The sequence below is a fragment of the Acanthochromis polyacanthus genome, chromosome 7 (assembly GCF_021347895.1).
Source record: "Acanthochromis polyacanthus isolate Apoly-LR-REF ecotype Palm Island chromosome 7, KAUST_Apoly_ChrSc, whole genome shotgun sequence".
Classification (NCBI taxonomy): Eukaryota; Metazoa; Chordata; class Actinopteri; family Pomacentridae; genus Acanthochromis; species Acanthochromis polyacanthus.
Window position 1 is genome coordinate 4,839,334 of NC_067119.1, and position 19,717 is coordinate 4,859,050.

The 19,717-nt window shown below is 38.9% G+C and overlaps 1 protein-coding gene across 2 annotated transcripts in view; it reads right to left on the minus strand.

The window, feature by feature from the left end:
- antxr2a (ANTXR cell adhesion molecule 2a) overlaps positions 1-19,717 on the minus strand; it is a 124,210-nt gene that overhangs the window by 92,711 nt on the left and 11,782 nt on the right. For both annotated transcript variants that reach the window (XM_051950400.1, XM_022206354.2), the window contains exons 3-9: positions 16,751-16,822; positions 12,416-12,497; positions 12,229-12,333; positions 12,049-12,117; positions 8,614-8,694; positions 2,769-2,829; positions 1,561-1,656 (exon numbers count right to left, since the gene is read on the minus strand). In XM_051950400.1, the coding sequence (XP_051806360.1) occupies positions 1,561-1,656; positions 2,769-2,829; positions 8,614-8,694; positions 12,049-12,117; positions 12,229-12,333; positions 12,416-12,497; positions 16,751-16,815 (559 nt within the window). In that variant the 5' untranslated portion in view covers positions 16,816-16,822. The remainder of the gene's footprint in view (positions 1-1,560; positions 1,657-2,768; positions 2,830-8,613; positions 8,695-12,048; positions 12,118-12,228; positions 12,334-12,415; positions 12,498-16,750; positions 16,823-19,717) is intronic.

Here is a 19,717-nt window from a genome sequence, read left to right on the forward strand (position 1 = left end):
CACCAGGGGACTTCAGTTTATAAATTTATAGTAAGTTTCATGTTAAGAAACCAAAACTGCATGGTTAGTTTTAGGAAAATACCCTCTTTGGTTGGCACTTTTACAACTCTAACTCTTTGGTAGAAGCTTTGTTGAGTTTAGACACCAAAACTGCTCGGCGAGGTTCAAGAAAACATCATGGTTTTGGTAAAATATGACGCTTTCACTACGTGTTTGAAGATTCTGCAACATTTTCGGATCTATTTAAGGATCCTCCAGTCCCATCTAATAGTCCCAAAGCAACAAAACAATCAGACAAATCCAAAGAATGTAATTAAAAATGCAGTTTAGCTGCATTAGAATGCAGTTTTTGGAAGATGCCACAGCTCTTAGGAAGACATAAAGGCATTTTCTGGGCTTAATTTCTGGTCATACCTGTTTTTTGTGGTTTTATCCTATTCACACAATCCATTGCACGTACAGAAAGCTACTTCATTAAAGCCGGTTACAGTTTTCCTCCACACTGTTGGTGCTCCAAGTGTCTGAAAATACCAATCTGACTATTAAAGTGATGCAACTGCTGGAGAGGAGTCAATAATCTCTGCAGACAGAAATAGTTGAAATATTTATGCATATATAACTTCTTTTCATCTACCACTTAAACTACCATTTCTGACATGGATTACTGATTACTCTGGTCAGCCTAAAGTCCGTCATTCTGCAGCAGGTATCAGTGCAGGACGGTTACAGGGCCCCAAATTTGGATTTGGAGTTCATTACATTATGCACGGTAAAGAAACATATTGCCCTGAAATCCTTTCTTTGCTAACCACAACGAATGCCAAACAGTATAAATCCAAGGAGTAAAAAGAATTTTTAAAAAGATAAAATAGCAAAAATATAAAAAAATAAAATAAATAATTAGATAAATAAATTAATTAATCACAAATATTTTTAAAAACAAACAAAAAACAGATGAATTAATTAATTAATTAATCATAAATCTTATTAAAAATAAAAATAAATAAATAGATGAATAAATTAATTAATTAATCACAAATATTTTTAAAAAATAAATAAATAAATAGATGAATAAACTAATAAATTAAACGCAAATATTTTTTAAAACAAAAATAAATAGATGAATGAATAAATTAATTAATCACAAATATTTCTAAAAATAAAACTAAATAAATAGATGAATAAATTAATTAATTACAAATATTTTTAAAGTAAATAAATACATGAATAAATTAATTAATCGCAAATATTTTTAAAAATAAAAATAAATAGATGAATAAATTAATAATTAATTAATCACAAATATTTCAAAAATAAAACTAAATAAATAGATGAATAAATAAATAAATTAATTAATCACAAATATTTTTCAAATATATATAAATAAATAATAAAATAAAATACAAAAAAATATTTATAAACAAAGGCGGTGTAAAGAAGAAAACAATGAAGCGTTCTGGTGCTTCAGAGTTGTGCTGAATGAACATTTCATGATCAGACTCTCTCCTTCTGACTGCACGACGTCCTGCAGCTTCTTTACTGCTCGTTTCCATAACTTACTGTAGGTCTGCTGGTCGACTATGAAGCTGCAGACGACCCCTTCGTTGCTGCGTCCGGGCGTGAAGCCGTTCCCTCGAAGGACGATTTCGAAGGACTCTGTGGAATGTAAACAGACGCAGATAAAACCTGGAGGAGGAACTTCTGTGCACTTAAGAGTTCCTTCTTGGGGAAACTCGAAGGCAGCAGCAGAGAGTTTCAGAGTCGAAGTGATAACTGAGACATCTAATCGATCAGTGGATGCCAGATGGGTTTTTCTGGTAATAAAATCCAGTTTTAGTCCATCACTTGGACTGTAATCTTCCTTCTAAAGGTTCTTTCTGCAGCAACACAAACTTTTCTTGGATGCTTTGCAGGTTTTTCTACACATTCGTCTGCAAAAGCCAGATCTAAAACTCTCATTTACAACAAAATACACTAAAATTTACCTTCTTTTAACCCTCGTGTCGTCCTGCAGGTCAAAACTGACTCGTTTGAAAATGTGGAAATAAACAGATATTTTCACAGTGAAACATTTTCAACATTTTTGGGAAATCTTTGAACATTTTTTAGTGGAAAAAAAAAGAAATGTTAAAAATGTTTCTTAAGAACATTCACATTAAAAAAAAAAAAAAACAACCAAAATCCGGGGAATTTCGATGGATTTTGATTGATTTCTTTGTGAATGTTCTTAAAGATAATATTACAAGTTTCACTGATATTTATGTAATCACTTTACATATTATAGGGATGTTTTTTGGAAGATTTTGACCCATTTTTGAAAATATTTACAAGAATTTTCTTGCCAAATTTGGGGGATTTTTAGTAAAACTTTTCAGGAATTATTGGAATTTTCTTCCTGAAGGTTTTGCAAATTTTCAGAAATTTGGGGAATTTTTTTGCTGAATTTTTGGATTTTTTTTCCAGACAAGGAAACAATATTTTGTGGTGCCTGTAAATGAAGACAGCAGGAGGGTTAATAGCCTTAATAAACATTGTGTGAACCTAGCAGACATTAAGTTATATGTAGAATATCTCGCATTTTGACTTCAAATTTTTCATTAAATGACAGAAAATTACACATTTCCACAGTTAATTGATCATTCGTCTTGCAAAAACGTCAAAATTTTGCTGATCGCAGCTGCTCACGTTCTTTTTTTCGGGATTACGTTTCAAGTTTTGGACTTTTAGTCACACTCTTTCGTGTGATTTTTCCACACATTTCCACTCACCGTTCACACAGACGCTGGACGGCTCCACGGTCAGGATCTCCGTGCACGATCGCTTCAGTATCTGCGGGAGAGAGAGAAAAAAACACAGGAAATGGGTGCATTAGGAGAATAAATACATCAACTCCTGGACGTTATCGCCTCTGTCAAGTTTAGAAAACAGATTAGGGCGCAACACCTGAGAAACGTCTCGCTGCTGGAAAGCGACGAGGAGGAACAGGAGGTAGAACAGCAGCTGTGTCGGCCTTTATGGGGAAATTATGCGAGACTATTACTACTCCTCGGTTCTATTAAAAACCTCCGGGATCCCGCATTATCATATAAAGAGGCCTCCGCTAGCCGCACTGTCCGCCGCGAATCAATAAATCAACAGCGGACAAGCTATGCAAATCCCCCCCGCACACAGTGGGGAAAAGAGGCGCGCATTAACGGCGGTACGGAGGCCGAGGTGGATTGAAGCTTTCGTTCGGCGTCGGGCGAAACTTCAATCGGAGGAGGCGGAAGACGGAAGTGTTTACAGCGGCCTTATTAAATGTGATGGCTTGATATGGAGTTGTTAAAAGGCGAGAGGGTTGTAGATGACAGCTGGGAGGGAAAAGGATCTGCTGCTGCTCCTCTGTGCCACTATTTTCCCCGTCTAATTACTTCCTTGGCAGTGCCCCGAGAAAAAAAAAGGGGGGAGAATAAAACAAAACTGACGTCGGGAAGGAAATGTGAGGAAACCTGCACTTCTTTTTAAAGGAATGTGCTTAAATGGAGTCATTTGTCGAGGTTAGGAGACGAACAAAGTGGATCCGATATTAAAAAATAAGAGAGATTAGGAGGCCTCTGCTCGCTTTTCTCTGGGATCTGGTGGCAAACATTGTTTACGGCTGCAGAGGGAAAAGGAGGCAGGCGTCCAAATACCCAGAGTCATCCAAATGTCTCAGCCAGTGTTGTAACTGCTGGGTTTTTTGTTTTTTTTTTGGTTTTTCTGCAAAGACGAAGCTGCACTCTCTGCCGTACATCCAAACACTGAAGGTCGCTGAACTCTTTTTACGGTAAAGAGAGGAAGCAAACGAGCTAAACGAGGGTCCGGAAACTTCCCCGAGCTCTTCTCTGCGAGTTCCGTCGCTCTGGTCGCACAGGCAGCGACAATCCTGCAGCAAAAAGGCTGCACAGATGATCTCAAATCCTCAGAAATCCGACGGAGGAGCGAGGAGGCCAACTAGTCAGGAATCCAGTATTACTAATCAGAGAGGAATGCTCGGCGTTTCATTTGGATGCTGGAAGCGTCGCAGCGCTGGGAGACCGGACCACAGGGACGAGCTGCTTTTCATTCTGTCGTGAAACACATCGAATCACGCAAAAAGAACGACTTTAACGAGAAGATTAGAAGCATATTTCCCTCTAAATATGACTAATCAAATGCTTTATTCATGTTTTAATGGAATATGCTGCTCCGAGTCGACGATATTCTTGTTTTTCGAGGATTTTCCACCATTACCCAGACTCTATAATGAACTCTAAGTGCTTTAAATCAATAAAATGTGTCAGTAAAATAAAAAATATATAGAAATAAATAGGTCTAGTATCAGTAAAATACATGAAACTGCATAAAAATACACAAAAATGGATAAATTTTAGAGTTCTGACGCACACAAAATGCTGCATTTTTGCACAAGCCTCAAAATCACACAATAAGAACGACTTTAATGACAAGATTAGAAGCATACTTCCCTCTAAATATGACTAATCAAATGCTTTATTCATGTTTTAATGGAATATGCTGCTCAGAGTTGACGATATTCTTGTGTCGTATCTTCATTTTTTGAGGATTTTCCACCTTGGATAATAAACTAAGCGCTTAAAATGAACAAAAATAAATCAATAAAATAAAAAATCTACAAATAAATAGGTCTAGTACCAGTGAAATACATGAAATTGCATAAAAATGCATAAATACACCAAAAAAATCATTAATTTTCAGGTTCTGTCACGCTGAGAATGCTGCGTTTGTGCACATCCGATGCTTGAAACAATAAAAACAAGTGAATATAATTAAAAATTATCACGACAAAACATTAATAAATGGGCATGCTACAAGGAATTTATATAAAATTGCATAAAAATGCATAAATGCATGCCAAAAAAATACTTGTTTTATAGTTATGTTGCACACAAAAATGCAGCATTTCTGCACATGCTTCAAAATCACGCAAAAAAGCGGCTTTAACGAGACGATTAGAAGCATATTTCCCTTCAAATACGACTAATAAAACGCTTTACTCATGTTTTAATGTAATATGCTGCTCGTAGTTGGTGATATTCTTGTGTCGTTTGTTCATTTTCTCAGGATTTTCCACCATTACTCAGACTCGACTGATTCAACGACCACTGCGCCTGCTTTGAATAAATTGTGGCTGCATTATAATCGCTCGTTCTGCAGCAAACGTGCACAAAATCGACAAAGAAATGAGGTCAGACAAAAGAAAATCTGTCCAGCATAAATATGAAAGTGCATTTGGCACCAGCAGTCCAAGATTTTAACCCTTAATGCACAAGTGGGTGTGGTGAGGTCGTTTTCTTGTAATATCTGTATTTCCTGAGTAACTTTCAACACACTAGGAGTCACAGGGGAAGATTTAAAAACTTTAAACACAGTTTTGCCCCGTTTACAGTAATTTCAAATACAATTTTGAGTCAGTTTGGACAAATTTTGGAGTTTCGGGGTCAAAAACTTCTTCAAATTTACTCCTAATTTAACCCAAACCGATGTGTCAAACTTAGTCTAAAATGGTTCTAATTGGTTTAACCCTTTGATGCAAAACATGTTGCGCATGAAAGGGTTAAACTAACTTGAAACCCGTACGAAGCTGCATGAATCCATGAACCTGTCAATGATTTAAAGCAGCTTAATAAATGTCTCATGATCTGTCAACTGTGGCTTCAGGCTTCCAGAAGATGTTAAAAAGCAGTGGAAATATGTTCTTCTGTTGCTGTTCTGGGTAATATTCTACATTTTCAATTATTAAAATGTTCAAAATCAAGTCTCTAACGTCTGAAGTTATTATTTTAGAGAGACTGAGGTTCTGTTTTGGTGCTACAGTTCATCTTTTCGCAACAAGATGGGCGAGAACAGACTTGCTTATAAGGGATGATTACTGTGTGACGATCGGCGTACGTCTGTCCGTCTGTGTGCAACATTACTGAAAAATGGACCAACGGATTTGGATGAAATTTTCAGGGAAGGTCAGAAATGATACAAGGACCAAGTGATTAGATTTTGCCAGTGATGCAGCTTTTAGTCTGGATCCACGGATTTGTTAAAGATTTCTGTATCATTGTGAGATAGTGGCAAGGCGTCACTGTAACCATGACAACAAGTGAACGCTACATCAGCTGCCTGCTGACGATCACATGATTGTGATCCTACCACAAATCCACCAGTGCAGACTTATCCATCAGAAATGATCCAAGGAACAACTGATTAAATTGTGGGGGTGTTTCTGAGTCCCATCAGTTCCCGTTGCCTGCTACATATTTAGGTCACGTGATTCGGTATCCGTACTAGGGCTGGACCCGAATATCCCGAATATCCGAATATTCGTTCACTACGGTGGTATCCGGATATTAATTTTGGTATCCGAATATTCACCCCGACATACACACATATGTCTATGTGATCACCCTTTCCTCCCCCCAGACGAAAATATTCGGAGCTCGTCTCGTCTCTTTTCGACCCACTTCGGCTCATCCCGCCGTGTTCAGTTCATCTCGGCTCATCCATTCCTGTTTGTTTCCACCACCCGAATGGCCGGGTTGCTGCTGACTCTGACGTCACGCTTCACTTTGTTGCATAAACACAAGACGAGATGTTGAAGACCTCCGCGGTTTGGGAATTCTTCAGTTTAACTGAAGACAAAACAAAGGCAAAATTTGAACCCGGGAGACCAGACGAACGGATACAAATATTCGGGCCGTCCCCCTCCCCATCGGATGTTACAGAGCGGAACGAATATTCATCTTCAATAGGGCCCGAATATTCGGAGGCCAGAAAGCCTTATTCAGGCCAGCCCTAATCCGTACATAACATGCACACGCATAACACACGCCTGTGCTCACCGCAAGGTCATGATGTCTGTAGGTACATCTGTATTAAATGGACACATTCTATGTTGCTGTGATTTCTGATCACCAACTACTAAAAAAATGCTGCATTTCTGACAATGCCATAAGGGGGAATGAGCAGCCTTGGAGGAGGACTGTGCTCTCTGGGTGCTTTTATTATCTTCCATTATCTTTCCTGCATCTAGCACTATGACTGTCACATGTATACTATGTTTTCTTTTCTTTTCTTTCATGTGTATATTTCCCTGTTCTGAAAAAAAAATCAATAAAAAGAAAGATAAAAATAATGAATAAAAAATGTATAAAAAATGTTCAAAATCTCGTATAAAGTGAAAGATAAACACATTTCAAACATGAAATCATTCCTGTGTGGACAAAAATAGAATACAAACAATGACGCAAATGATTGTTCTGAACCAAAATGACAAAAAAAATGACACAAAAACACAATGATTCTTGTCATTTCTGACCCACTTATGTTAGATCCATTAACCCTTAGATGCAGAGAGATATCATAATAATTGTTTCCTGCAATATTTTTATAATGAAAAGTTTTTATCATTCATTTTCAAGCTATTCCTCAAACAACATGTTTTTCATGTCATTCCATTTGAATTTATAAGCTTCCTTTTATATTTTTAAAGATATTTGTTTGGCTACCCTAAGCTCTTTATCACTGATAAAAATCATACAAGTGATGCAGTGCACAAACTGGAGCAACAGCTGGTGACAAAGAGTGGAAAAATGCTCTAATATGTTGTAATATTCTTCTTTTTCAATCATAAAAATGTTCAAAATCTGTTATAAAGTGAAAAATAAACACATTTCAAACATGAAATCATTCCTGTGCGGACAAAAATATATTACAAACAATGATACTAATGATTATTCTGATCTAAAATGACAAAAATTATTTTTACACTGGTCGTTTTTGACCCAATCACTCGTGCACACACAGCTTTAGGTGCTTCTTTGTACAGCAGTCTTGCCTGAAGCTGCACCATCAGTCATCGTTTGCAGCTCTTTGCATTACGCAGACATGAACCAGTCGCACCCTTTGGCTCGGCGCTGCTTCCAGCTGCGTGTCTGACAGCTCGGCTACTTTCTGCTCTTTCACCCAAACACTGCCGGCCTTGTCGGCTCCGACACAGATGTAAGTCCAGCTCAGGTCAGCGGAGCTCTGCGGGGCTCCGGGCTCACATTCATGTAAGAAAAAAAAAACTAAACTGTGCCACACAAACCCCCGCTTTGGCCGACTGCAAATGGAAAGTATCACTAATTGGCTGGCAGAGGACGAGGAGGCTGCATGGGAAACTTCATAAACACTGTTTAAGGCACTCAGACATCCTCTGATCACAGTTTTACTCCGAGAAGATGCTCGTTCTTACTCCGCAAAGAGCCGTTTGTGTGGAATTTCGAGGCTGGACACAATAAAAACAGTGTTGAATCGGCGTCACGCGGACAGTGACTACTTGTAAAGCTGCTCCCATCCCCGTCTACTGCAGCGAGGACAGGATGAGCACTTATTTCCACAGACGCTTTCCATGCAGCTTTGCAGGAAGTTCACCGAGGTTTCACTCTAAATTGCGACAAACTCCCAACAAAGCCAAAGGCAACAAGTCCCTCCTGCCTCACATTTGATCTGCATCCTCTAAAAAACGAGGAGAAAACCTGCAAAATGTGACTTTTTCTTGCAGAGAGGAGGAATTTCAGCACGCAAGAGTGGCAGCAAACTTACGGAATTGACGATGCCTTTGAGAGCGTGGAAGCCATCTTTGACAGGAAACACATGGTCCTTGGTGTCGGCGATGTCGGCAAGCTGTTGGAATGGATGGAAGAGTGGAGTAAACAAGGAGTAGTGCTGATTTAATGCTGCTTTCTGCTTTTTCTGTCCTCCTCTTTATGACTGAGCACTGTCTTTGCTTTCATATCGCGGGCAGGAGGAGACGAAGCAGATGGCATGACTGTGGCAAACACTTTGCTCAACTATAAAAAAAAAATATCACTGCAGCACAAACTGGGAGCAATATTGCCTTTGTTTTTGACTTAATAAGAGCTGGTGGCGGGATGGTTACCAATGGTTACAGGGGACAGGCCACCATGCTGCAGCAGAGACGGTGAAGCTGCAGACATCACTGACACGAGGATGGAAAACAAACCTGACTCTGGTGCAGCGCAGACAAACAGGGTGAAATTAGAAGTTGTAGAGACTAAAATTCAAACATAAATAATACTTTTTCTCTACAGTTTTAATCAAAAAAAAAGCTCACAAAAATGAAAAACATCAGCGTTTAACTGAGTTTCTATCGTCCAAAAGAGAAATTTGCGAGCAAATATTGTGATTTTTATCAGGAAACTTGGAAAGAATCGTCTGTTTGAAGCCACATTTACACTTTAACCATCAATTCTCACTACTTTAGCTTCTAGAAATGCCCTAAACCCAAAGTCTTTAATCACAAGAAGCTAATTTATGTGCACTTAAAGCACACTTGCATGAAAAAGTACATTTCTTTGTACTTTGATATGAATGGTAATGCACTTTCTCTGTGATAATTGTGTATTTTTTGGTAATATTTGACCATTTTTTGTTTTATCATCAAGAATCCCCCCTGTGGAGGCTCTTTTATGACTATTTTCAGATGAAAAAAAGCATTTTATTCTAGACTAAGTGTCTCTGAGAGACCCTGATCATCTAGGAAAGGACAACAAAGGACAGTTTTTGGTTTTCTTGATGTTCTCGCCATCACCAACTAAAAATCCACCACATATGCTAACATAACAAACCTCCAATGCTCTATTTTCTACATAGAACTATAATTCTGTCGACTTTTTGGTGTCGTTTCGTCACACTTGGACTTAAAGCTGCTGGATTCTGCACCTCAGTGGAAACAGACAGTCTGAAATCTCTGACCAGCATGAGTTCTTGCAGTGAACAGCTGCCTATTGTTGGTATTTACAACGTAAACAACGTCATTTTATTTGACATTTGTGTAACGTAAGTAACTGTAGTCGATGCAACTGATGCAGTTTTATGTTTTAGTTTAGATTTAGTTTGCGTTTCCATTTAGTCATTAAATATTGCTGCATCATAAGATGAGAGTAAATTACACTTTAATAGTACAAAAAAAGCATTATATGCCCCATAACCGCAATATTCCCACTTCTAATTCAACTAATGTTCTGTGTTGCAAGTCATACATTCATACATGGTTTCTCTCTGTCTCCTTTCATTTTTTTAGATAAGACAGAAATGTCAAAAACATCCAATAATACACAATAATATCTGCTTTAACCCTTTAAGCTTCAGTCAATTCCAGCCGTTTTCAGTACAAAAAAATCGCTAATATTCTATTTTTAAATAAAAAAAATTACGAAAAATACAGGGAATATTGGACGGGCATCGGGAGGTGCATTTCCATGAAAACGACCGATTCGTGGATTTTATACCGACTTCAGGACATGTTTTGGACAAAATAGTTTACTGGCTTGTGTCATCTGGATGTAAAAGGTTGGATTATGGCCGTTTTTTGTGGAATCTTTTTTTTTGTGTGTAATAATAAACCCGGAAATGTGAGTCGCGCTGTGTACGTTGAAGCCGTGTATAGAGAACGGATGGATGAATACTCGTTTTTGTCGGACAAATGTGTTTTTCTCACCCGCTGTGGTAATCGCATCTGAAAGTGGTTTATACCGGCAGATTCATGAGAATCTAAGCTTTCCATCGGCGTATAGTGTTTGTATAATCGCGTTTGCAGCCGTCGGACATTCTTGAAATTCCTATGCAAATTAGTAGGTGTACCGCCGGCGGGACACTGAAGCTTAAGGGTTAAAATAAAATAGATTCAGCTGAAATGAACACTGACAGAGAGATAACATCTTTCAGGATAAAAGTTTACAGTTTTGTTTGAAAATGTCAGATTAAAAATAAATGTGGAAAGCTTGACATGTAAGTTAAAGTGGTTTTACTTCACATCTACATCTGCAAGCGGGTCACCAGGATAATAACAGATATACTGAGATGTTAATTCCAGTAGAGAAGAGACTCAAAGTTCTCATCAGTCAGGTGGAAAATAAACACGCATATATTGTCAGTCAGTCAAAATGAGTGAAAAGATATCAGCATGTTGTACTTCTGCAAAAATCCAACATTATGCATCCTTTCAAAATCTTTTAAACTCAATCAAACCATTTGCTGATCACTGCAGAAGATGAAAAAAAGAAAGAAAATTTAACAGAAACTTTCCTGGAAGCTGGAAAATGCCACCGGATGCATCAAAAAATTGCATTATAAGCAATATTCCCACTACAAATTCACTTAATGTTCGGTGTAATTTCATAAACTAAATAAAAATGCAAAAACATCCAATAATACACAATATCTGCTTTAAAATGAAACAGATTCAGCTCAAATGAACACTGACAGAGAGATAACATCTGTCAGGATAATATGTTTTGTTTGAAAATGTCCCATAAAAATAATATATCTACTCTTATCTGGTGAACCACTTGCAGATGTAGACGCAAAATAAAACTTAACTTACACATCAAGCTTTCCATGTGTTAATTTCACTACAGGAGAGACTCAAAGTTCTCTTCAGTCAGGTGGAAAACAAACATATGCATATCTTTAATCTGCCAAAATGGGTTAAAAATATCAGTATGTCGCATTTCTGCAAAAATCCAACATTATGCATCCTTTAAATTTCTTTAAAAACATCTGTTGATCATTACAGAAGATTAAAAAAAACTGAAAATGGAACTAAAACTTTCCTGGAAGCTGTCAAACTCCACTGGATGCACAAGATTTCACCTTATTCTGGCAAAACAGCGACTATGAGCTAAACATCTCGACGAACATCTGTAAAAAGCAGCTCACTGAGCAGCTCTGATTTAAGAATCTTTGCTTCTGCCATTAGAATTTGTCACCACATAAATCCACAGCAAATGACACCAAGTCAAGCCTCTGATCTCTGCCGTGGAGCGAATTATCCACTTTTTCCAGCCGCCGTTCAGGCCTGCATGAGCTGATTTTGAGGTGGAACATCCTTCCAAACGCCGCTGCTGTTTACCTTTATTGACACTCTTCCAACACGTGAAAGTGTCTTCAACAAAAGATGCTAATCTCTGAGCACACAGGCTGCTCTGCTGCAGATTAGGACTTAAGCTCCGTTACCTGCTGCTCGTCGAAGTCCTTGATTCCCACACAGTAAACACGAGCGCCGTATTTCCTCGCTTCGTCAGCCTGCAGGGGGGGAAGATACACGGCAACAGGTTAAAGAGGAGAAAAAACCGCACCGTAAAAACAGAAAACAAGCAGAAACTTGTGGATAAAAGAAGCGAATGATGCGGTCACCTGCTTCACGGTGAGTTCGTGGACGTAAACGGCCAGTTTTCCATCCGTCAGGGCCAAAATGATGCTGGACGACTTGATGGACTGCTTCTGAATCTGAGCTGTGGCCTTCGGGTTTAAATATGTGACGCTTAATCTCAATCTTGTACACAATAACATGTAAATTACACATCTGAGGAGGCAAACTGACCTGTTTGATCCCCTCGTGCATGTACGTTTCACCTGCCGGAGTCACAGCCTTCAGACGCCGCAGACCTTCTTCAATCTCGTACCTTAAAACACACAAGTAAATTAAAATAAAATGACCAAAATGTGGCATAAAATGGCAAATACAAGTGAAAATCAGAAACAAAAAGGCCACAAAAGACGCAAAAGGAGACGGAAAATGAAAATTACAAGACAAAATAGGAGTTGTGAGGACAGAAATAAGCCACTAAATGACAGATCAGAGACATCACTGTCCCACAGAGACAAAAAATGACACAAACAGAGACGACAAGAGAAACTGAGAGGAAAATCAAAGTTACTGGATCAGTAAAATAAAGCAGCATGGCTCAGAAACAGTGAACAGAGGAGCAAGGTGTTGGAGATACATTCAGCATGGAGAAACATGTTTCTACTGATGACACAAAATGACCACAAAGAGACACAAAACAACCACAAAGAGACACACAAAACGACCACAAAGAGACACAAAACGACCACAAAGAGACACAAAATGACCTCAAAATGACACAAAACAACCACAATATCACACAAAACAACCACAAAATGACACAAAACAACCACAAACAGACACAAAACGACCACAAAGAGACACAAAACGACCACAAAGATACACAGAACAACCACAAAAAGAAACAAAACAACCACAAATATACACAAAACGACCACAAAGAGACACAAAACGACCACAAAAATCACACAAACCGACCACAAAGATACACAGAACGACCACAAAATGACACAAACCACAAAGAGACATAAAACAACCACAAACAGACACAAAACAACCACAAAGAGACACAAAACGACCACAAACAGACACAAAACAAACACAATATCACACAAAACAACCACAAAGAGACACAAAATGACCTCAAAATGACACAAAACAACCACAAAATGACACAAAACAACCACAAACAGACACAAAACGACCACAAAGAGACACAAAACGACCACAAAGATACACAGAACAACCACAAAAAGAAACAAAACAACCACAAATATACACAAACGACCACAAAGAGACACAGAACAACCACAAAAAGAAACAAAACAACCACAAATATACACAAAACGACCACAAAGAGACACAAAACGACCACAAAAATCACACAAACCGATCACAAAGATACACAGAACGACCACAAAATGACACAAAACCACAAAGAGACATAAAACAACCACAAACAGACACAAAACAACCACAAAGAGACACAAAACGACCACAAACAGACACAAAACAACCACAATATCACACAAAACAACCACAAAGAGACACAAAATGACCTCAAAATGACACAAAACAACCACAATATCACACAAAACAACCACAAAGAGACACAAAATGACCTCAAAATGACACAAAACAACCACAATATCACACAAAACAACCACAAAGAGACACAAAATGACCTCAAAATGACACAAAACAACCACAATATCACACAAAACAACCACAAAGAGACACAAAATGGCACCAAGAAGACACACCATGCATGCTCATTTCCAATAAGCTGTGCGGGTCGAGAACTCTTCATTAACGATGATTTGTGCAGCCACTGTACAGCTGTGATGGGATGTGGTGCAAATCTGTGGTCGAAGCCGTTTGAAGAAGTACGAGTTCTCATGAAAGGAGAAGCTCGTTTTTTTTGGCCTCTAGAGCTGCACTGAACCTCTAACCTCAACTGAAAGTCATCATCAGAAACGTGACGCAAGAAGCCAAGATCACCACCGAGCCAAGAATGCTGTAAAACGCATGGAGGCACAAGTTCACTGGGAGAATGCGGTCTTTTCAGTGTAAATAAAGTTTTCCTGATCCAAACTTCAACTACGTAAACAGGTTCTTCCTGCTGGTTTTCGCACAATTTGCTGACAGACGAACATACATAAACAGACGAGCTGCAGAAACTCTGTTCATCTGATATCAAATGTTTAGATTTTTGCTTTAATATCTTTTTTTTCATGGATACATTTCATATTCTCTACTGCTAGACTTACATATAAAAACAAAGAGTGCTCATGGAGGATGCTGGAAATTCATGGATTTGTTGTTTTTTTTGTACATTTTTTAACTTTTGCTCTAAATTAGTCTGAATAATCTCCATAATTAATAATACTGTAGGGTTTTAGCCTCAATATTTTAATCAGTAAGTTAAGTTTTGTACTTTATAACACCGTAGACTCTGAGCTAGAGTACTGCAATAGTAGGTTTTTCTGTTTAAATAATAAACCTGCAGCCTCAGCATGTATTCTATGCAGTTAAGGTCATATTTTATATACTTTTTGTAGGATTTTAACCCGTAATATGTGAATTATTCAGGTCAAACTGCACCATAAATACCACTGTAAGGTTTTAACCCCAATATTTAAACTTGCTGGGCTGCTGTTGTAGCATTTTCTGAATCAAAAACAGTGACTAAACTCATACATTTTACTTATATTGCATGTTTGGGATCTTATTGATTCATTTTTATCATTATTGCCATTAGTTTTGTTGGTTTCTGTTGGTTCCAGAAGCAAATAAAGACAGTTTGAGAGACCAAAAAACACAAATATATCTAAAACACATTATAAAAACAGGATAAAGGGTCTGAAACTTGTTTGTCAGTGTTCGACTTCCAGGCAAAACTTGAATAAACATCAGTAAAGTTCAAGCAGCTCCAGAGATCGGCGTCTTTCATGACCGACAAGCTTGTTTTCTTTGTACTGTCGGCTCTTCTTGTGCTGTTGCTGTTTCGTGTAGTTGAACTTTAGCCATCGAGCAATGAAAGAAACGCTTTTGTTCTGAGTTAAAAGTACAATCAGCAGTCTTTTCAAGAAAGAAGCGTCGACTGTTTATGCAACAGGAGCAGACCATCTGGGCAAAGTGTCTGTTTTTATGTTGAGATACTGTTAGACTCAGCTACTTCATTTGTAGAGACGCAAAACTCATGAAAAAAAGCAAATAATTAAAAACTGACAAAGCCTTTATTGATCCCGCAGTGGGGAAACTGTCATTACTGCAGCAGCAAATAGGATAATGGGAAAAAAACAGTTAAATAAAATTAATTAATTTACATAAGAACTAGTACTATCTGGGTACGTACACCCCCTGTCAAAAGTTTTAGGACACTTTCTCATTCAAATAAAGTAGAACCTGTCCTCCAACATTTGACAGGGGGTGTATTTCATCACATGGATGTGATCAGGGCAGACTCTGATCATACATGTAAAGTTTCAGGCAGATTGGAGCATGTTCAGGGCATTTACACAGCATTTGAAATTTCATGGCGAAGAATCAAAATTCCAGAGGCCGCCACGGACACGCCTTTGACTTTGAAAAAAGATTTTAATAACTTTGGATCATTAAGGCCTCCTGTATGTACTGGCCCAATTTGAGGTGAATTGGAGTTTCCCCCTAGGAGGAGTTTGCTCTAGAAAAAAAGAACAAAATCTGACATTCAAAGCCAAATAGCTCACTTCCTGTTGGGTTTGGAATGTGGCTGTCACTGACTTTTTTGTTCAGCCTGATGTGCTGCATATGTGGACCAAATTTGGTAGATACACCCCCTGTCAAAAGTTGTAGGACAGGTTCTACTTTATTTGAATGAGAAAGTGTCCTAAAACCTTTGACAGGGGGGTGTACAAACCAATGTATATGTCAGGGTAGAGACTGCGATTTGGTAGAATTGGAGTTTCTACCGGTAGAGATTGCGATTGGAGTCTCTACCAGTAGAAACTCCAATCCTACCAGTAGAGATTTGTCAGGGCTAAGGTTAGATTTTAAGGTTAGGGTCAGGGTCAGGGCAGGGGTCAGATTTAAAGTTCCATCTCTACTGGTAGGATTGGAGTTTCTACTAATAGAGATTACAATCGCAATCTCTACTGGTAGAAACTCCAATTCTACCAAATCGCAGTCTCTACCCTGACATATATAAAGCCACAGTCTGCTGCTTTCACATTTCTGGTTAGATTCTAAACTGAATTTTACTGACTTAGAACAATAAAATTGAATCCAATCTCGTTATCTCTAAGGAATGGAGATTTTTTTGTTTGTTTTTGACAGAATCTTATTGGAGAAGTTATTTATTAGCAAAATTTTCAAACAAAACACGTAAGAATAAAGACATTTTGATGTAATATCTCAATTTTAAGCTTAGATTTGTGGAATTTAGCGATGGAAAAAAGAAAAAAAAAATTGTTGCATATTTCTTGCTTTTGTTGCACCAGTTTTTAGGATTAGCTTCCAAATGTGGAAACCCTTCACCCTGAACTTGTCACTGAGGAGCCAATCAGGAATCTGGGCTGAGTTTCGTACCTGTCTCCGGTCAGAGGCAGCAGAACTTCAGCTCGGGCCGAGAAGACGATGAAGGAGACCCTCATGCTGGGGCTGCAGAGGGAAAACAAAAGCAGCTCTGTTAATAAAAAGGAAAGAAGAAGGCCCAGAACGACAATATGTTCACATTATCTGAAGCTGCTTCTCCATAAAATCACCGCTGAAGCATCCTCCTTATCAAATGTCCTCCCACACAGCGGCAGAAAAACCGAAAATAGCCAGAGAGACACGGCCGTGACTGACAGTTTTATATAAAGCTTCCAGTGAGTTCAGAGGAGTTACAGAAAATTAAGGCTGCATAAATAACGAATCAAGCAGACGGGGCTCTCTTAATGTCAACTAATATCAGTGTATGACTTAAAGCAGCTTCTGTGGGACTGAGGAAGTGACAAATCAGACGGGAAACATGTTGTGGCGGTGAGTCACGCGTAAACAAACTCTGCAGCACAAATACTGTACATTACTTTGTACCTGTGACTCTTAAGGCTGCTAACCGGCTCTGGGCTCTGAGTTCAGACTGCTCGGTGCAGTTTATATTCAGAATCCGTCTGCTGCTCTCTGCACCGATCCGACCGACTATTTCTGACAAACACAGCTGGTTTCAGAGTAAACATCCACCTGAAATTTGGTGAAAAGTTTCCAGCTCAGATGTGAAGAAAGTGTGTGGCTCCCTGCATCAAAAATGTATCTGAAAACTTCATCTGTTGAGAATTCAGGCAGGTTTTTCTTAATGCAAACAGAAGCAGGAACACCACAAATCCAAAGCGTAACGTGTGGCAAACTAAAGATCATGCGAAAAGGGAATGAAATGCAGAAAGTTCTGAATTACAAGTCTCTACATATGACTTTTTGGAGCTTTTTGGGTAACATTTGACTATATTTTTGCTAAATTTCCAATATTTGTGCCAGTACTTTATTTTTCAAATGCTTTATTTTCATCTGTATAATTTTATGTTTTCAAAACCCCACTTTTCTGACATTTAAAACCTCCCAAACACACGTCTGTAATAGTTTGATTGCTAAAAATCTGAACACCAGCTCTGCATGTTATGAGGGAAAATCTGCAACATGCAATCACACTGTTCTACACTGCAATGACAATATGACTTTGATGAACAAATATCGAAGTATAGTTCATATCTGTGCAGTTCATCTTTCTTTCTTCTTTAACAGGTTCACACAAGTCATGAAAATTGTAGTTTTTTGTGTCAGTTTTTAAGGATTGAAAGTTGTCCGTGTGTTCTGGGGTTCAGAGGATGTTTGTACAGGTCTTATGAAACGGATTTGTTTGAAAAATAAGCAATAAATCGACATTAAATACTCCACAGACATGGAGAAGCAGAGTTAAGAAGCCATAGCTACAATAAAGACGGATTTTAATCAGCTTTACACCATCTGAAAACTGGAATATTGGCTGAAGACTTGAGCTAAAGCTACCTTACATCAAACCTTAAGATGCTAACGCAGCCAGTTTTCTCATTTTTTAGGTTCTTGCTCTGATTAATGGTGTGATTTTGGGCAATTTGGGCAGTTTTTTAAGAAAATTTGCATTTGAAACCGAGATGGAGGGTTTGGGTTCAGAAGAAAGACGGATTTCAATCAGCTTTACACCATCTGAAAACTGGTATACGGGCTCAAGATATGAGCTAACGCTACCTTACATCAAACCTTAAGATGCTAACGCAGTCGTCGGAGGTTAAAAACCACGATTTGAAGGAATAATATGAGGTTTCTGGGAGCATAACTAAGCAATACTCTGGTAAAAGTACTCAGTTAGTTGGGGATCGCCACCGCAGACACAAAGCACACGGACGGCGTCCCGCAGAGCAGCTAAACTTCGGATAATTAAGCGCACAAGTGTTTCCTTCAGAGATCCGAATCCTCCGGAGCATAAGGAGAGGTGCTGATATTTCTCACCCACATGACACATGGCCCAGTCGCGATCCTCCCCCGCAAACATAGCGCAATCTTTACAGCCACACGGCCAGATCTGGCGTTTACATCCTGTCTGCAAGTTTTTCTGCCGCAGTCATATGTGCACTAAAAACTAACCAAAGTCATGGAGGAGGATGGAAGCGTGGGCGACGAACTTTAGGTTTCTACCTCGGAGATATTTTCTGTTTTAATAAGAAAGACTTGGGATAAAGAGGCGACGGTGCCAAGGACAAATCAGAGGGTGGTGGTTGGTGGTGGGATTTTTCCTGGTTGAGAAGGAGCCGGAGGAGGAGGAGGGGATGGGATGGGATGGGGGGTGACGAAGTGGTCCAGTTCGCTCCACATGGCGGAACAGAAGTGCTCTTGGTGAGCGAGCATTGTTTAGCAGATTGTCCTCGTCGCCTTCCAGTGTTCTTTTGCTTTACTGTACATTGTCTGCCCGGCGGCTCGCTGCTGCTGGTGGAAGCTCGGGGAAGGAGTGTGGAGCCGGACCCCCCCCCCCCCGGTGCAAATGGCCATTCTCACAGCCCAGAAGACTGCTCCTCTCTGCCACCCACTCCACCTGGTGCCTTTGCTATTTTCTTCAAGCAACCACTTCATTCTGGCTGGGGTCGCTACCGTCTGTACTGTGCTGGCAGCCGCCGCTCCGCTCCAACGTTATGCAAGCTGAACGCTCACAGACGCTTCTTTCTACGTGCTGTTTTTTTTTTTTGTCTTTTTTTTTAATGAACCGTGAGCAAAGAGGATGTGGAGGATTGTGGAGTTGTGAAACATCGGTGCAACGTGAAGCACACGCACAGACGTTTAAAACCGCCATGCTGATGGCAAACAGATGCAAAATAAAAGCATTCACTCCCAACTGTTGCACTCTACATGCGAATTTATAGAGATATGCTGCAAACAACAATCATTTTTACACAATTATTAAGTGTATTTTTTAACGATTTAACCATTATGTCTCTGCTAGTTTGTTAAATGACAGATAACAACTACTAAAATCACACTAAAAGTATT